Below are 18355 nucleotides of genomic sequence, written 5' to 3'. Positions count from 1 at the left end.
TTTATATTTGACATAACTGGCTTTAATTTAAATGTATTGTCTTTCTATTTCTAAAGATGTTCAGTGAGCAGACTCTTATTTCAATTGTATAAAAACACACACATGTATTTAAATGCATTTGATATTTGACAAACCTTTTTTCTTTCACAAAACTGAGGTGTGAAGCTGCTTGAACACAGGAGAGTTTTATAGACGCGGAGCTGTTCTGCTGAATCTGCGGTGTGTGCTGCCTCCTGCTGGAGACTCTCTCTCACACACACACACACACACACACACTCCCACTCAGAAGAAGAGTCCATCAAATTTACTCTTCAGAACTTTTGTCTTGGGGAAATGGTGCTGGTTTTATTTGGAAGGGTTCATCCCTAAGCCCATATCACTTGGTTGTTTAGTTTGACACTAAACATCTTCCCTGCTCAAAGGATCATGGACCGCCACCGAAGTCTCCATCAGTTGTATCCTTAAAAATCCTAATTTTCTATTTACATGAAGCGTAAGCAAATTTGAAGCAAACTCTTAGAAAAAAAAGTAACACCTCAGGGTGGTTTTGCACAGATTTTAAGCTCTGTAATAACATGAAGACGAGAAATGAGGACTGAATTTCATTTTCATATGAGCACAAGCACTGAGCTGCAGTTCTAATATCCAGCAGCAGGAGGCGACATTCGCGCATCTTTCATTCACTTTCTTTTCGGCTTAGCCCCTTAATTATTCTGGGGTCGCCACAGCGGAATGAACTGCCAACTTATCCAGCATATTTTTCCCGCAGCAGATGCCCTTCCAGCTGCAACCCATCAGTGGGAAACACCCATACACTCTCATTCACACACATACACTACACAACTTTAGCCTACCCAATTCACCACGTTTTCTTTTGACTTGTCGGGGAAACCGGAGCACCCAGAGGACACCCACATCAACACGGGGAGAACATGCAAACTCCACACAGAAATGCCAACTGACCCACCAGGGATTCAAACCAGCGACCTTCTTGCTGTGAGTGGACGGTGCTACCCACTGTGCCACCGTGCTGCCTGCATCTTTCATCGCATTCCTTTTAAACGTTTAGCTCTTTAGTCGTAGTTTTTACTATTTTGCCTACTACAATTAACTGCAATGTTTAATTTATGATGCAACTATAATATAAATGAATAATTAGAAATGTTGTAGAATCTCAATCATTAAATGCATTTAGTATTAAACAGACATACAGTGCTCAGTATAAATGAGCACACTCTTTTAAACATTTTTATTAATTTCTCAATGAATATAGCTAATATTTTTGGTGCAATTAAATAAAACAGTTTTATTCATTAAATACGAGTTAATAAAGTTGCTGAACATCTTGAGAAATAGAAAGATAATACATTTCAATTCAAGCTAAATCCAAAACAAATGGCAATCTACAAAACTCAAACAACTTTAGATTTTTTCCAATTAATTTATTCCCTCATTTTTATATTTTAATCTGATATTTTTCCCAGTATTATTGGGTGTAGTAGTATTTTGACCTTTATTGTAAGTTATTTTGTTAGATAAGCTCCAGATTTGGCTTCAGCACTGACTCATCTAATGCATATGCTCAAAGATATTACTGTTAAAATGAAAATGTACTCACCATTTACTCTCCCTCAAGTGGTTTAAAACCTTTACGAGTTTTATTTCTTTCTGTTAAACACAAAAGAAGACATTTTGAAGAATGCTGAAAACCTGTGACCATTGACTTTCACAGTAGGAAAAGCAAATATGTGGAAGTCAATGTTTACAGGTTTCCAACATTCTTCAAAATATCTTATCTTGTGTTTAACAGATAAAAGAAACACATAAAGGTTTGGAGCAAGTAAAGAGTGAGTAAATGAAGACAGAGTGATCAGTTTTGAGTGAGCTATCCTCTCAAATTAAACTCTTCCCACCTGTTAACTGACCTGGGAACTGTTAAACACATCCTATTGGTTGTTGTTGACATGATATGTTCACTCCGAAACCAACATTGATTCATCATTGCTCAACCTCAAGTAACTCCAGATCTTTATAAGTGTTTTTTTTTCTGTTGAACACAAAAGAAGATGTTTTGAAGAATGTTTAAACTCTGGTAGCTGTTGCCATCCACTTCTGAGGTAAAACTAATTAGAAATTAAATGAAACACCTACACTGAACTTAACATTTACTCACTGTTTACTGACTTAATTGGTGTCAAACTTTTTTATTCTGTTAAACACAAGAAGATATTTTGAAGAATGCTGAAAACCTGTAACCATTGACTTTCATAGAAGGAAAATCAAAGGGTTAGTCGATGGTTACAGGTTTTAAGCTTTTAAATATCTTCTTTAGTGTTTAACAGAAGAAAGAACCTCATAAACGTTTGGAACAAGTAAAGAGTGAGTAAATGAAGTATTTGTGAGTGAACTATCCCTTTAAATTAAACTCTACCCTGTTACCTGCGAATTGTTGAACTGACCTGTTATTGGTTGTTGGCATGATATATTTACCCAGAAATGAACAGTGATTGATCATTTCCTCAGCCTCAAATAATTCAAAATCTTTCCTGTTAAACACAAAAGAAGATACTTTGAAATGGTTTAAATCTGTACCCATTGACTTCAGTAGAACTAGTATTTTTTCCTGGAGATCACAAGCTATTTATGGGAGTAAATGAGTGACAGAATTTCAATTTTAAGTTGAACTAACACTTAAACTGTTCCCAGATCAGTTCAACAGAACATGTGGGTACAGTTTAACACCTCTTATTGGTTTTTGACATTATATGTTCACTAAGAAATTCACTTTTATTCATGATTTAAACATTTTTCTGTTGAACAAAACAAGATCTTTGCAAACGTGTTTAAAGTCTGCTAACGTTTGACCTATATGGAGGTAACTGATCACAGAGTACTCATCAACATATCTGCATTTGTGTTTAACAGAAGAAACTGGTTTTTAATCAAGTTAACAGTGCTGACAGAATTTAAATGTTTCTGTGAACTGTCCCTTTAAATTAAACTCCACCCACCTGTTCTGTTGACTGACCTGGGAGCAGCTAAACACCTCTTTTTGGAAGTTGGCAGTATATATTCAGTCAGAAATTAACATTTGTTAATATTTTCTTTTCAAATAGTCTCAAATAATTCAAAATCTTTGAGTTTCTCTATATTGAACACAAAAGAAGATACTTTGAAGAATGTTTAAAATCTGTACCCATTGACTTCAACATAACTAGTTTTTCCTGGAAGTCACAAAATGTCATCTCTAGTGTTCAACAGAAGAAAGAAACTCAAAGGTTTGGAACAAGTAAAGGGGGGGTAAATGAAATCAGAATGTTCAGTTTTGAGTGAGCTATCCCTTTAAATTAAACTCTACCCCTGTTAACTGACCTGGGAACTGTTAAACACCTCTTGTTGTTGTTGACATGATATGTTCACCCAGAAATAAACATTTATTCATGATTACTCAGCCTCAAGTAATTCCAGATCTATATAAGTGTTTTTGTTTCTGTTAAACACAAAAGAAGATATTTTGAGAAATGTTGTAACTCCATTGCGATTTTCTACTGAGGTAAAACTAACTAGAAATTAAATTACATACCTAAATTACACTTAACATTCACTCACTGTTTACTCTGTCTCAAATGACGTCAAACTTTAATGTCTTCTGTTGAACACTGTAGAAGATATTTTGAAGAATGCTGGAAACCTGTAACCATCGACTTCCACAGTAGGAAGAAACAAATATGTGGAAGTCAATGGTTAAAGATTTCCAACATTCTTCAAAATATCTACTCTTGTGTTTAACAGAAGAAAGATACTCATAAAGGTTTGGAGCAAGTAAAAGGGGAGTAAATGAAGACAGAATGTTTGGTTTTGAGCGAGCTATCTCCCTAAATTAAACTCTGCCCACCTGTTGAACTGACCTGGGAACTGTTGAACTGACCTCTTATTGGTTGTTGACATAATATATTTACCCCAAAATTTTTATTTATTCATCATTTACTCAGCCTCAAGTGATTCCAGATCTCTATACGTGTTGTTTTCTTCTGTTAAACACAAAAGAAGATATTTTGAAGAATGTTGGACTTCCATTGCCATCTTTTTCGGAGATAAAACTAACTAACACATAAATTGAATACGTAAATTAAAATTAACATTTACTCACTGTTTACTCTGTTTAAAATTATGTTAAAGATTTATTTCTTCTGTTAAATACTGAAGTAGATATTTTGAAGAATGTTGGAAACTAGTAATTGTTGACTTATTTCTATTTACAGCTGTGGAATTAAATGGTTACAGGTTTCCCTGCATCATATATTGACCCAAAATGAACATTTATTCACTGTTTACTCGATCTCAAGTGGTTTCAAACTTTTATTTCTTTCATTGAACTTTGAAGAAGATAGTTTGAAGAATGTTGGAAACTTGTAACATTGGACTTATTTATATTCTAAACTATAGAAGTCAATGGTTACAGGTTTCCATGCATGATATATTGATGATTATTTATTCACTGTTTACTTGGTCTTAAAGTAGTTTCAAACTTCTATTTCTTCTTTTGAACACGTAAGAAGATATTTTGAAGAATGTTGGAAACTGTTGACTTATGTTTTCTCAACTATCGAAGTCAATGGTTACAGGTTTCCATACATGATATATTGACCCAAAATGAACATTTACTCACTGTTTACTCGATCTCTAGTGGTTCCAAACTTTTTTTTCTTCCATTGAACTTTGAAGAAGATAGTTTGAAGAATGTTGGAAACTTGTTACATTGGACTTATTTATATTCTAAACTGTAGAAGTCAATGGTTACAGGTTTCCATACATGATGTATTGACCCCAAAATGAACATTTACACACTGTTTACTCGGTCTCAAGTAGTTTTTAACTTTTATTTTTTCTGTTAAACACTGAAGAAGATATTTTGAAGAATGCTGGAAACCTGTAACCATTGACTTTCATAGAAGGAAAAACAAATGGTTAGTTGATGGTTACAGGCTTTAAGCTTTAAAATATCTTCTTTAGTCTTCAAGAGAATAAAAAACAGACACAAAAGTTTGGAACAGGCCAAGGGTGAGTAAATGATGTCGAATGTTTAGTTTTGAGTGAACTATCCCTTTAAATTAAACTCTACACACCTGTCAAACTGAGCTGGGAACTGTTGAACTGACCTCTTATTGGAGGTTGGCATTATATAGTTATCCAGAAATTAACATTTATTCATCATTTGCGCTGCCTCAAATAATTATAAATATCTGAGTTTCTCGATTGAACACAAAAGAAGATACTTTGAAGAATGTTTCAAATCATAACACCTTGAATAGTTTTTGGTTTTTATAAACATTGATCACATTATTCTAAATATCTTCTTTGTGTTCAACAAAAGTAAGGTACTCATAAAGGGCTTTAAACAAGTCAACAGTGAGTAACTGATGACAGAATCTTAATGTTTGTGTGAACTGTCCCTTTAAAAAAATCCTTCGCAAAAGTTTGACTGGCGCACGCGCGTGACGTAGATCAGCCAAATGTAACGTAACAGACGCCGCTTCCCGTCAGCTGTCAGTGAGTGTGTGTGTGTATGCGTGTGTAAATGTGTGCGTGTGTGTTTGTTTTTCTTGAATAATTCAGATCGCAGGGACCTGAAGGCTGGCATGGGCGCCAAACAGAGCAGTCCTGCTGCCAACGGCCGCACGCGCGCGTACTCGGGCTCGGATCTACCGTCGGCCACCGCGTCCGTTAACGGCAGAACAGCGGCGGTTTTACGGTATAACAACAGTCAAGGAGCCTCAGGTGCTACATCTGCCGCTTCAGCGTCTTCCTCCGCGGCTGTGGCCTCGCAGTTTATCTCCTCCAGGACGCGCTCCGTCGGCCCGAGCGCGAGACCCCAATCCGGGATCAACATCCCGAACTCTGGAGCGTACAGTTCGGCGGATTCCGGTAACAGCACACCGGAGGAGCCCGGCGGAGAGAGAGAGCGCTCCACCGGCGCGCCGAGACTCGTGATCGGCTCGCTACCTGCTCACCTGTCGCCTCATCTCTTCGGAGGTAAGAATAACTTGACAATAACTAGACAAAAATGAATGTTTACTCGGTCTCAAGTGGGTTCAAACCTATTTCATCTGTTGAACACTGAAGAAGATATTTTGAAAAATGTTGGAAACTGATAACTATTTACTTATTTGTTTTTTACAACTATGGTCAATGGTTACAGGCTTCCATACATGGTGTATTGACCTAAAAATTAACATTTACTCACTGTTTACTCGATCTCTAGTGGTTTCGAACTTTTTTTCTTCCATTGAACTTTGAAGAAGATAGTTTGAAGAATGTTGGAAACCTGTAACATTGGACTTATTTATATTCTAAACTGTAGAAGTCAATGGTTACAGGTTTCCATACATGATGTATTGACCCCAAAATGAACATTTACACACTGTTTACTCGGTCTCAAGTGGTTTTAAACTTTTATTTCTTCTGTTAAATACTGAAGTAGATATTTTGAAGAATGTTGGAAACTAGTATTATTGACTTGTTTGTATTTACAGCTGTGGAATTAAATGGTTACAGGTTTCCCTGCATCATATATTGACCTAAAATGAACATTTATTCACTGTTTACTCGGTCTCAAGTGGTTTCATACTTTTTTTTTCAGTTTAACACTGAAGAAGATATTTTGAAGCATGTTGGAAACTAGTAACCACTTAATTCCACATTTGAAAAACAAACACAATGGAAGTCAATGGTTACAGGTTTTCAGCTTTCTTCAAAATATCATCTTCAGTGTTCAACAGAATAATGAAAAGCTTACATGTTTGTATTTTGAAGAATGTTTAAAATCTGGTAGCCATTGCCATCCTCTTTGGAAATAAGACTAACTTAGTTCACCCAATAATGTACATTTACTCATAACTATGAAAGTCTTATGGAACGTTTACTCACTGCTTACTTGGTCTCAAGTGGTTTCACACTTTTATTTCTTCAGTTTAACACTGAAGAAGATATTTTAAAGAATGTTGGAAACCTGTAACCATTGACTTTCATAGTAGGAAAAACAAATGGTTAGTCGATGGTTACAGGTTTTCAGCTTCAAAATACTGCATGTTCTAAAGTGTTAAATGGAAAAGAGAAACTCCTAAATTTTGGAAGGAAACAGTGTAATTAATGTCTACTAAAATGTGATTTCATTTTTTATTTTAGATCATGATATCCTAATATTAATTTTGTCTGCAAATATTGCAGTATGAACTCTTTATTGGGCACGTATTTAAATCTGGAGTGTGACTGGATTAATGCAAGACTTTAACTTTTATGTCTTAAATTTGTATTGGAATCCAATGGAAAATATTGCAATGCAAACTCTTTATTGGGTGCTCATTGAAATGCTCAGTGGATCAAATATGTTTCTTCAAGGGTTAATGGATCAATCGTTTGAACTTTCACCCTTGCGATTACCTGCTAGCCTAATACCTGCGGTGTTGGCTCTTTGTAAAATGACCGTGTTTCGGTTTCAGCTGGTTGAATGTAAAGTGAAATGCTTCTTTAAGGATGTGGTGTGTTCATGTGCAGCGCTGCAAGCTGTTTTCAGCATGCATTAGTGGTCAGAAACTGTGACGTCTTCTGAGGAACCTGTAGGCTGTGGTTGGGAAGTTTTCTGATCAGGTGTAGAGACGTCTGATTGTGTGAGATGATTATTTCTGGGCAATTCGGTAACCGTGTGTGTGTGTGTGTGTGTGTGTGTGTGTGCTGTTGTTGTTGTTGTGTTTCTGAGAATCTGCTCTGTAATCTGATGTTTGATAAACACTTGTGTCATGTGGTGCAACTGCTGAATCTCAGAAAACCCGCCGAGAACAGGTTCTGGCCACATTTCACCCCAATATTAATAGAGAGAGAAGAAACGAGGCTTGTTTCAAGCATATGAAGTAGGGCTGTGCAATACTTATTTAAAAAAAGATGGCTAACATGAAAATAGTATATATATATATATATATATATATATATATATATATATATATATATATATATATATATATATATATATATATATATATATATATATATACAGTTGAAGTCAGAATTATTAGCCCCCTTAAATTTTTTTTCTTCTTTTTAAGACATTTTCCAAATGATGTTTATCAGAGCAAGAAAAGTTTCACAGTGTGTCTGATAATATTTTTTCTTTTGGAAAAAATCTTATTTGTTTTATTTCCGCTAGAATAAAAGCATTTTTAAATTTTTTAAACACCATTTTAGGGACAAAATTATTAGCCCCTTTAAGCTACATTTTTTTCTCGATAGTCTACAGAACAAACCATCATTATACAATAACTTGCCTAATTACCCTAACCTGCCTAGTTAAGCTAATTAACCTGGTTAAGTCTTTATATGTCACTTTAAGCTGTTTAAAAGTGTCTTGAAAAATATTTAGTCAAATATTATTTACGATCATCATGGCAAAGATAAAATAAATCAGTCATTAGAAATGAGTTATTAAAACTATTATGTTTAGAAATGTGCTGAACAAATCTTCTCTCCGTTAAACAGAAATTGGAGAAAAAATAAACAAGTGGTCTAATTATTCAGGGGGGCTAATAATTCTGACTTTAACTATATATATATATATATGTATTGCAGAGATAATACATTACATTGTATATATCATATCATAATATATTATATATATATCATATTATATAATAATATACACTCACTGGCCACTTCATTAGGTACACCTTACCAGTACCGTGTTGGACCCCATTTGCCTTCAGATCTGCCTTAATCCTTCGTGGCACAGATTCAACAAGCTACTGGAAATATTCCTCAGAGATTTTGCTCCATATTGACATGATAGCATCACACAGTTGCTGCAGATTTGTCGGCTGCACATCCATGATGCCAATCTCCCGTTCCACCACATCCCAAAGCTGCTCTATTGGATTGAGCTCTGGTGACTGTGGAGGCCGTTTGAGTACAGTGAACTCATCGTCATGTTCAAGAAACCAGTCTGAGATGATTGAGCTTTATGACATGCTGCGTTATCCTGCTGGAAGTAGCCATCAGAAGATGGAGACACTGTGCTCATCAAGGGATGGACATGGTCAGCAGCAATACTCAGGTAGGCTGTGGCGTTGATGCTCAATTGGTACTAATGAACCCAAAGAAAATCTCCCCCACACCATTACACCACCACCACCAGCCTGAACTGTTGAACTGCAGCAGATCATCTTGACCATATCTACATGCCTAAATGCATTAAGTTGCAGCCATGTGATTGGCTGATTAGAAATTTGCGGTAACAAGCAGTTGGACAGGTGTACCTAATAAAGTGGCCGGTGAGTGTATGGTATACATTGTACATATTGTATCGTAATATATTGTGTGTATATAAAGTATCATAATAATATATATATTGCAGAGATATATAATGTATCATATCCTAATATATCGTAAAAGTTTATATCGTTTCTTATTTAATTATTATTTTGTGATTCATGTTTTCACTTTTTATTTCCCCCCATTTATTTCTGCTTTCGAGTTGCATTATGCGATCTTGATCTTTCTTCCAACAACTTTTAACCTTGATAAGTGATTTTTCTGAACGTGTGTAATAGTTTGCAGTGCTATGTTGTCTGTGTTGGTGTTGTATATTACATTATAAGCAGCTTGTAATGAACTGCAGCACATGTTGTGTTATTTTGCTGACTTATATCTCAATATTATTTCTCAAACATTATATTATTACTGAAATGTCAATAGAAGTCACTTTGTTAAAGTGTAGAGTTGAATTTTCACCATCAAAAGTGGAGAGAGCAGACATCAACCCCCTTAATGCAATTCACAACAACTTGTGCATCTCAAAATACAGAAACTGTTCATTTACAGATAGTTTTACAGTATTCTTTACAGTAACTTGCTTTTAAAAACATGGGCATTTCCCCCTTCATTTGTTAGACAAATCCACAGTTTTTGGAGCATAGTGACTAAAAGAGATTGCTTTAGATTTATTGTTTCCTATGAAGAGCCTCATGAATATGCAAATCCAGTCCAACGGCAGGTGAGGCCCTCAGTTTCTGAGACGGAATTTCCCAGCCGTCGTGGCCTGGATTGAACTTTAATTCTGTAACAAGCTTTCTCTGGTGATTGAAGTTAATCTTTAAACGTTGCTGAAGTGCCTCGGTAAGACTTTTCACCCACTCTGGATGAGCTCAAGAAGGGAGTTTTTAACGGGGAAATGAGACTTGTGTTCACTCTCTGTTATTAAAAGCCACGCAGGAGTTTGTCCATTACAAATTTCCCATGTGTAAAGTTTAAATCAAACCTTTTTGCAAAAAGTGTCATGACTGTTTTAGTCATTTTTTAGTCTTGTTTCCTCATCAATTGTACTGATCTGCATGACGTAAGTTGGAATAATAAAAAATAACACACACCCTCTTCTAAATATGCAATATAGTGCATTATTCTGATTATATTAAAGCTTTTTCTGTAATGTTAGTTTGTGTAAAGGTTTTCAGTGAATGTTTTTATTATTATTATGTTCTCTGTTTTGAGGGATATCTAGTGTACAGTATACTTCAGAGGTTATGGTAGGTCAAACTTTGCATGTAATTTAACTTTTAGGCTATATTTACACACAAACACCTATTTGTCAAGAATAGTGTCTTGTGGAAACGTTTTAGTGCTCTTGATCTGCCAGTTTTTAGATTTTATAATTAATATTTTCTCGTAAAGACTGATTAGAGGGATTTATGCATACAGATAGGCCTTTCACAATAATCAATATATCATGCAATACTTAGAGATGACCTCAATCATCTTTGCTGTTGCTATATATATATATATATCGATATATATATATATATATATATATATTGATATATATATATATATATATATATATATATATATTGATATATATATATATATATATATATATATATATATATATATATATATATATATATATATATATATATATATATTTATATATATATATATATATCTCTCTCTCTCTCTCTCTCTATATATATATATATATATATATATATATATATATATATATATATATCGATATATATATATATATATATAAATATATATATATATATATATATATATATATATATATATCAATATATATATATTGATATATATATATATATATATCAATATATATATATTGATATATATATATATATATATATATCAATATATATATTGATAGATATATATATATATATATCTATCAATATATATATTGATATATATATATATATATATATATATATATATATATATATATATATATATATATATATATATATATATATCTATCAATATATATATTGATATATATATATATATATATCAATATATATATATATATATATATATATATATATATATATATATATATATATATATATATATATATATATATCGATCGATATATATATATATATATATATATATATATATCGATATATATATATATATATATATATATATATATATATATATATATATATATATATATATATATTGTACTGTATATATATATATATATATATATATATATATATATATTGTACTGTTTATAAATATAGTCTTCTGCTGGATCCCAAGACATACTGGACTACTTGGGAATGAACAAGCTGACAAAGCCGCCAAAATAGCCCTAGCAGGAAAGCTAAAGGAGTGCAAAATTCCACCTTCGGATCTTAAGCCACTAATAAAAGGCTATATTCTCAACAAATGGCGAGCAGAATGGAATCAGTGCCCAGAAAATAAACTTTTTAAAATTCAGCCTGAAATAGGAAAAAAATCTAATTTATTTTTTAATCAAGACAGGATGAGATTGTTTATAGAAGATGCCGCATTGGACACATGAGACTCACGCATGCACATTTACTTAAAGGACCACCAAAATGTCTATATTGCAACAGAAAACAAACCATTAAACATATTCTTGTGGAATGCCTCATTTTTAATGTTCTCAGACAACAATTTTTATCAGGAGAGACTTTAAAGGAAATATTTTTATATGTGAATCCATCTAAAATTGTAGAATTCTTATCAAAAGGAAATCTTAAAAAACTCTTTTAGATTTTTATCTTGTAAATTATCATTATTATTATTATTTTTGTATTTTACCTTGTACATTATTTATTGCTGTTGATTACTTTTAATTGTTAGAATATTTTTATAATTATAGAAAATTGGTGTTTATAAAAAGTGATCAACTTGATCTATTTTCTTTTTACCATGACATAGCCATAGAAGCTGAAATGGCAATAAAATTAAAAATCTCTTTCTTGTACTGTTTATAATCAGACTTGATAGAAACAGTCTGCAGAAGCACATTTATATATAAATATATATGAGCAATTCCAGCGTTATGGATGTGACATTTGCAGTAAAAACTCAACACATAAATTGACAGAGAAAGTATATATTAACATTATATTGAAAAATTTTATTATATTTTCCAGAGCAACTAGCCACAGAGTTATGGGAGCATAAAAATATCAATCTGTAAACATGTTTTGTACTTTAAATGAGGAAAGTAAGCATGTGTTATGGATGTGATAAAAAAATTCTGCGAGTTTACAGTATACAACATACTTTGTAGAAATTCTGTGAATTAAACTGCACAACCCAAAATAAATAACGCTAATCAAAATGATAAGAGCTGGCTCTCTATAAAACAAAAATTATTGGTTTTATTTTATTTAATATTTTTACATTTCTGAGGAAAAAGTGTTGTTATGGATGTGACATCTCTCCGTTATGGATTTGACGGATGTGAAATTACCATTTGTGTGACTTTGGTAAATCAAATAGAATAGTTTGAAAACATTGACGGATGCATTTTTGAGTATTTTTATAGTACTGTAAAATACTTGCTTACACAAAAAACCCAGAAACGGTTTCCATATTTTGGTAAAAACGTAATTTTTTTTTTTTATGGCAAGGTTGACATTTGCACGGAATTGCTCATATATATATATATATTTGATGCAGACTGTTCTGCAGCTGTACGCTTATCTGAAAATAATGGCACCTTGGAATGCTCATCAGCCAATCAGAATCAAGCATTCAACAGTCTTCTACAATGATTAAAATTCTGTTATGATTATATCTTCATTATCTCCTTAATTTCCCTCACTGAAAACTGTAAGAAGTGTATTTTTTAAATGGGACCGGTGTAGGAAAGCAGTGTAGTTGTGTTTGTGTAAATCAGAGAAAGAGATCTTGCTGTTTTAATACAAAAACAGAAACAATTTCTTGTTTCTAAAACAGCATTTCTTTAGCGGTCAACATGACAAAGGAATTTCACTTCCAGTTATTTCATTTCTAAGAGATTAAACCGTGTGCAAAATGACTAAACTGAACATGTGCAGGAACCAGTTGGGGCTCCAGGGATGTTTTTCTTTGGAAAATCAAAAGGACGTCATTTCCACTTTACTCTTTTGTTTAATCGTACATGAAGTGAGGGAGGAATTATTGCACTGTTGAATTATTAAAAACCCGATTCACACCCAAGCTTCAAACCAGTTTTTCTGGACCGTTTTTACAGTTCATGAAAATTCAGATTCAAATTTGTGTGTTTTTACTCTGAGAACACGGTGGCTCAGTGGTTAGCTCTGTGGCCTCATAGCAAGAAGGTCACTGGTTCGAGTCGCGGCTGGCTCAGTTGGCGTTTCTGTGTGGAGTTTGCATGTTCTCCCCGTGTTGGTGTGGGTTTCCTCCGGGTGCTCCGATTTCCCTCACAAGTCCAAATACATGTGGTATAGATGAATTTGGTAGGCTAAATTGTCTGTAGTGTATGTGTGTGAATGAGTGTGTATAGGTGTTTCCCAGTACTGGGTTGCAGCTGGAAGGACATCCGCTGCGTAAAGCATATGCTGGAATAGTTGGCGGTTCATTCTGCTGTGGCGACCCCTCATAAATAAGGAACTAAGCTAAAAGAAATTGAATGAATGAATGATTAATATATTTTATATTATATTTATATTCAATTACTCATTAAATTGTTTTATTAACGTCTACCCCAACCCTAAGACTTCCCTTCACAGTAATCTTAAAACAGTAATTATAACAAGATTTATTTATATTAATTATTAAATTACCCAATAATTGTATTTGATTGACGTCTACACCCACTCCAACTCTTAACTCAATCCTTACAGAAATGCAATTCAATTGCATTATGTAGTAGGTTATTGCATTACTGTGATTGTATTAAATTACCCATTAAATTGTATTTTATTAACATCTACCCCCAGACCAACCCTCACAGTAAAGTAAAAACAGGAGTTAGACAGAGTATTATTCACATTATTTATTTAATAACCCATTAATCATATTTTATTAACACCTTCCCCCACAATAAGGTAAAAACAGTCATTATAATGAGAATTATTTATATTGTTTGTTCAATCACCCATGACGGAATTACAGAACATTTTGGCGGTATTAAAACTTTGACTTTTTAGTTGTGTTTAAGTAATTAGTTAACCACAACATGTAATGAATTAAGCTGCTCCTATCATGTCACCCACTTTTCTCCTTTGTGAGTTGAGTGCGCCTCCATCGCCGTGTGCGCGTTTTAAAGGCTATTTACAGGCGAACCAGACCTGACACAGGGACCGGATCTCTGGACTATAGGACTAGCTTTAATCTCACAATTTTCATAATTTAATTGCTATGTCATATATTTTAAAATATTTAAATGTGTGTTCAAAAGGTTGGAACGATGGGAGTGTTAATAATTAATGACAGAAAGAATTTTCAGTTTGAGTGAACAATCCCTTATGAAAACTGGGGGGGGCACAAACTCTTTCTGAGGGGGCAATGCCACCCTTTGCCCCCCCGTAGTGCCGGGCCTGGCTTTGACACTTGTCCGAACTTTAAAAACGAGGTTGTTATAGCTGAGCTACAAATGAAAAGTTTGACAGCGACGGCGCGACAGCTTCTTCTGGATGTCAGTGAGCACAGAGAGACTCTTACAAACCGCGGTATACCTCGAAAACGGTTATCATCCCATGCCTACCACTATCCCAACTAGGGTTGGGTACTGAAACCCGGTGCCATTATAGCACCAGTTCCTTTGTAACCGGTATGTACCGGATCAAATCAGCATATGAATTTCGGTGCCACTGGTGCTGCGACAAGGACGTAAGAAGCATCATGTGTGCCTTTGATGCACCCTTTAGGTACGCGTTGTCGCACCACTTCTAAGCATTTAATTCTAAACAACTTTGAGGAATACAGACAGGCCATGTCAGGCGTTTGTTCTTGTTGCTTAGGGAACGGACGCAAACACTACAGCGCATTCGGTGAGCGACTCTCTTCAGATCAACACGCATGATCATGTTCATCAAATTTGCTTAAACTAAGCATTTTAAAGCGTATTTTACAAGCAAGGATTCTGAAACGGCAACGTGAAGCAGAGGCTTTACAAAAGTTGTGTGTAAGAGGGAAACACGTTAAACTTGACACATTTGAGGGCACAGGGAATCAACTTAAAGGCAGAGGAATGCACTCTCTCTGAAAGCTTGCGGCATCATCCGGCACTTTCAATGAGTACGTAGATGGACACCAATGCTCCGATTTTAATATGATGAAGACAATACTCTGATTAAGAGTCTGGACTATTATGTAAACAGTGATTTTTGATTTCCTTAAAGGATCACAGACACCTGCGTCACGAAATGCGGAGGTTTTTTCTTTCCATTTTAACGTGCGGTATCAAATTTCATTAAAAGAGCACTCTTCCAGCAGTCCTTACTTAATGCTCGCATCAAATACCTGTTTGTTATGGGGGCATGGTTGAAATGTTCCTGAATGAAAGTGAAACTGCAGTTAACGTCGAAAATTTTAAAATGAAACGCCTGAAATGGCATGAAACTCTGGAGGAAACATGGGTAGCGTGGAGACGCAATGACGTTAATGGATCTGTGTACTCTAACATATAAGATGGGATCATGAAAGGAACATTCAAAAAGCCGCTCATGTAAACACCTTGATCATATTATTGTCTTATTCAGATTAAGGTAAATCATCAGATTACTGATGTCCATGTAAACATAGTCACAAGCCCCAACCGTAGAATAAAGGAGTTCAGTATTTTGATGACAGCCTTTCCGCAGGCTAGTAAGCTAATGTAATTACACAATGCAAATCTTAAATACATGCTAACCAACAAATAATCAAAGGAAATATATTAATGTAATTTAAACATAAAAATCACGAATTGATGTTTACGTTAAACTTTAATTATGTTGTTCTTTTAAAATTATTTTTAAAAATATTTTGTCAAATAAAAGATTTTTCTAGAATCATCCACCATAATTTTGTGGCTCAAAAGTATCGGTTTTGGCACCGGTACTGTTTTAGAAGTATCGATTTAGCACCGGTATTGAAATAACCGCAAACGATACCCAACCCTCATCCCAACTGTAATATACAAACAGTAATTGTTGTTGTGAGGCAAGTTTATTTCTATAGCACATTTCACACACAGTGGCAATTTAAAGTGCTTTACATAAACAAGAATAAAAGAGACATGTATAAATAAAATAAAAACAGATGAAAACAGCGTAAAGACAGTTTTTCCATATTCCGAAACATCGCTGTATCCTGTTTTCTCACTTTACACGGGGTCTTCCCCATTCTTGTGATCACCCCCCACCCATGTCTGTTGGACGTCTCCAACAGATTAGATTTTTCACCTAAAATCGAAAAGTTAAGCTGTACAGGTCTAATTATGTGCCCCCCAATTTCAACTTCTTTCAGGAAGTAATTCGCACGGCCCCTGATTTCTACCCCTTCCCAGGAGTACATTGCATTTGCTAGCCAAACGTAATAAAAGGTCTTGATCTCAGCCAGACGCCAGGGACTTTTACTCCCCCCCTCAACAGTTATCTGTGGCAAGACACGTCTCGGATCTCCCTTATTGTAATTACGCTGCTCTCTTGTAAAGTAATTGCATTATTATAAAAAATATAAATAATTCTCCTTAACTTCCGTCTGCAGCTGTATCCCTTCTACACTTTACCCGCCTTAGAATGTTCGTCAGCCAATCAGAATCGAGCATTCAGCAGCCCCAGGGTATACATGTAAATGAATGATCTCTAATGTTCCGACAAATCTGTTAGTGGAGAACATTCCCATTCTCACACCACAAACCACTGCTGAAATCAGATCCAGCCGTTGGGCTCGTCCTCTGAGGGACACACACACACATACACATACACATACACAAACGCAGACAGAGAAAAAGCGTGAGTTGATCGTGTGTACATTAAACACACTGCTTACATTGAGAACCAGGAAGTTTGTTTGTTGAAAGTGTCGTATTTTTCTCATATTTCTTTTACTCCTATATAAGAATAACTTTACTGAATTATATGAATAAATGAACACATTTCAATTCTACAGCTATTATTCTAAATAAATAGCAGAAATAAACCTAAATATAAATAGAAAACGATGTGTAAAGATACAACTGGAGTGATGTGTGTGTGCGTGCGTGCGTGGGTGGTAGAGCTGCACAATTAATCATAAAAAGATGGCGATCTCGATTCGACTCCCTAGACGATCTTAATCCAGCATTTCTACGATTCTGTCAATCACATTTTCAAGTTCAGGAGAGAAGCAATAGTGGCCGCACAAGTCTTCATATTGATTTACCAATGTTATTCAGCAACGTGGACACCTCCAAATGGTGTTAAAGGGCCACGAAAGCCCCTCGTTTCAGCAGGGTGTTTTCACACCTCTACTTTGGAAAAAGTCAGAAAAGTGGGCGTGTCCAGCTTTGTTTAGGGGGGAGTGTCGGAGGAAGAAAAGAGGCTTGGTGTGGGAGTGTCTATTTGGGCGCGCTGACTTTCAGGGTCAAAACACACACACACACACACACACACACACACACACACACACACACACACACACACACACACACACACACACAGAGGGGACAAAGTGACTGTGTTTACATGGACATCTGTAGTCGAATTATTTGCCAAATTATTAAATGTTGGACTTTAACTGCAGTTTGGCTCTTTCATTCAGGGAATTCATTCATGTCCCTCGCGACAAACGAGATATTTGATTCGAGGAGCTGCTCTAAGCGTGTATTTTTCATGCAATGTTTGATACCGCACGGCGAATGAGAGAAAAAAAACCCTCCGCATTTCCCGGAAACTTAGATGCACACGGCAGGTAGTGTCAGAAAGCCGCGTGTGTTATTCCGGTCATTTAATACGGTGAAAATCCTACACGAGGTTAAAGTTTGGTTGTGGTGCTAACATGTTTACACTCGGTGCAATAGTTAACTTAGTTCGATACGAACAAACTGAATAAACAAAGA

At 34.7% G+C, this 18355-nt stretch overlaps 1 protein-coding gene across 1 annotated transcript in view; it reads left to right on the top strand.

Moving 5' to 3' along the window:
• Nucleotides 1-5549: 5549 nt before the first annotated feature.
• znrf2b (zinc and ring finger 2b) overlaps nt 5550-18355 on the top strand; it is a 73196-nt gene continuing 60390 nt past the window's right edge. Inside the window, 1 exon segment of the mRNA NM_001076728.1 lies at nt 5550-6033. Within this exon segment, the coding sequence (NP_001070196.1) occupies nt 5640-6033 (394 nt within the window). The 5' untranslated portion in view covers nt 5550-5639.

Source organism: Danio rerio, chromosome 16 (genome assembly GCF_049306965.1).
Source record: "Danio rerio strain Tuebingen ecotype United States chromosome 16, GRCz12tu, whole genome shotgun sequence".
Classification (NCBI taxonomy): domain Eukaryota; kingdom Metazoa; phylum Chordata; class Actinopteri; order Cypriniformes; family Danionidae; genus Danio; species Danio rerio.
This window is presented reverse-complemented; position numbering and strand designations above follow the sequence as displayed.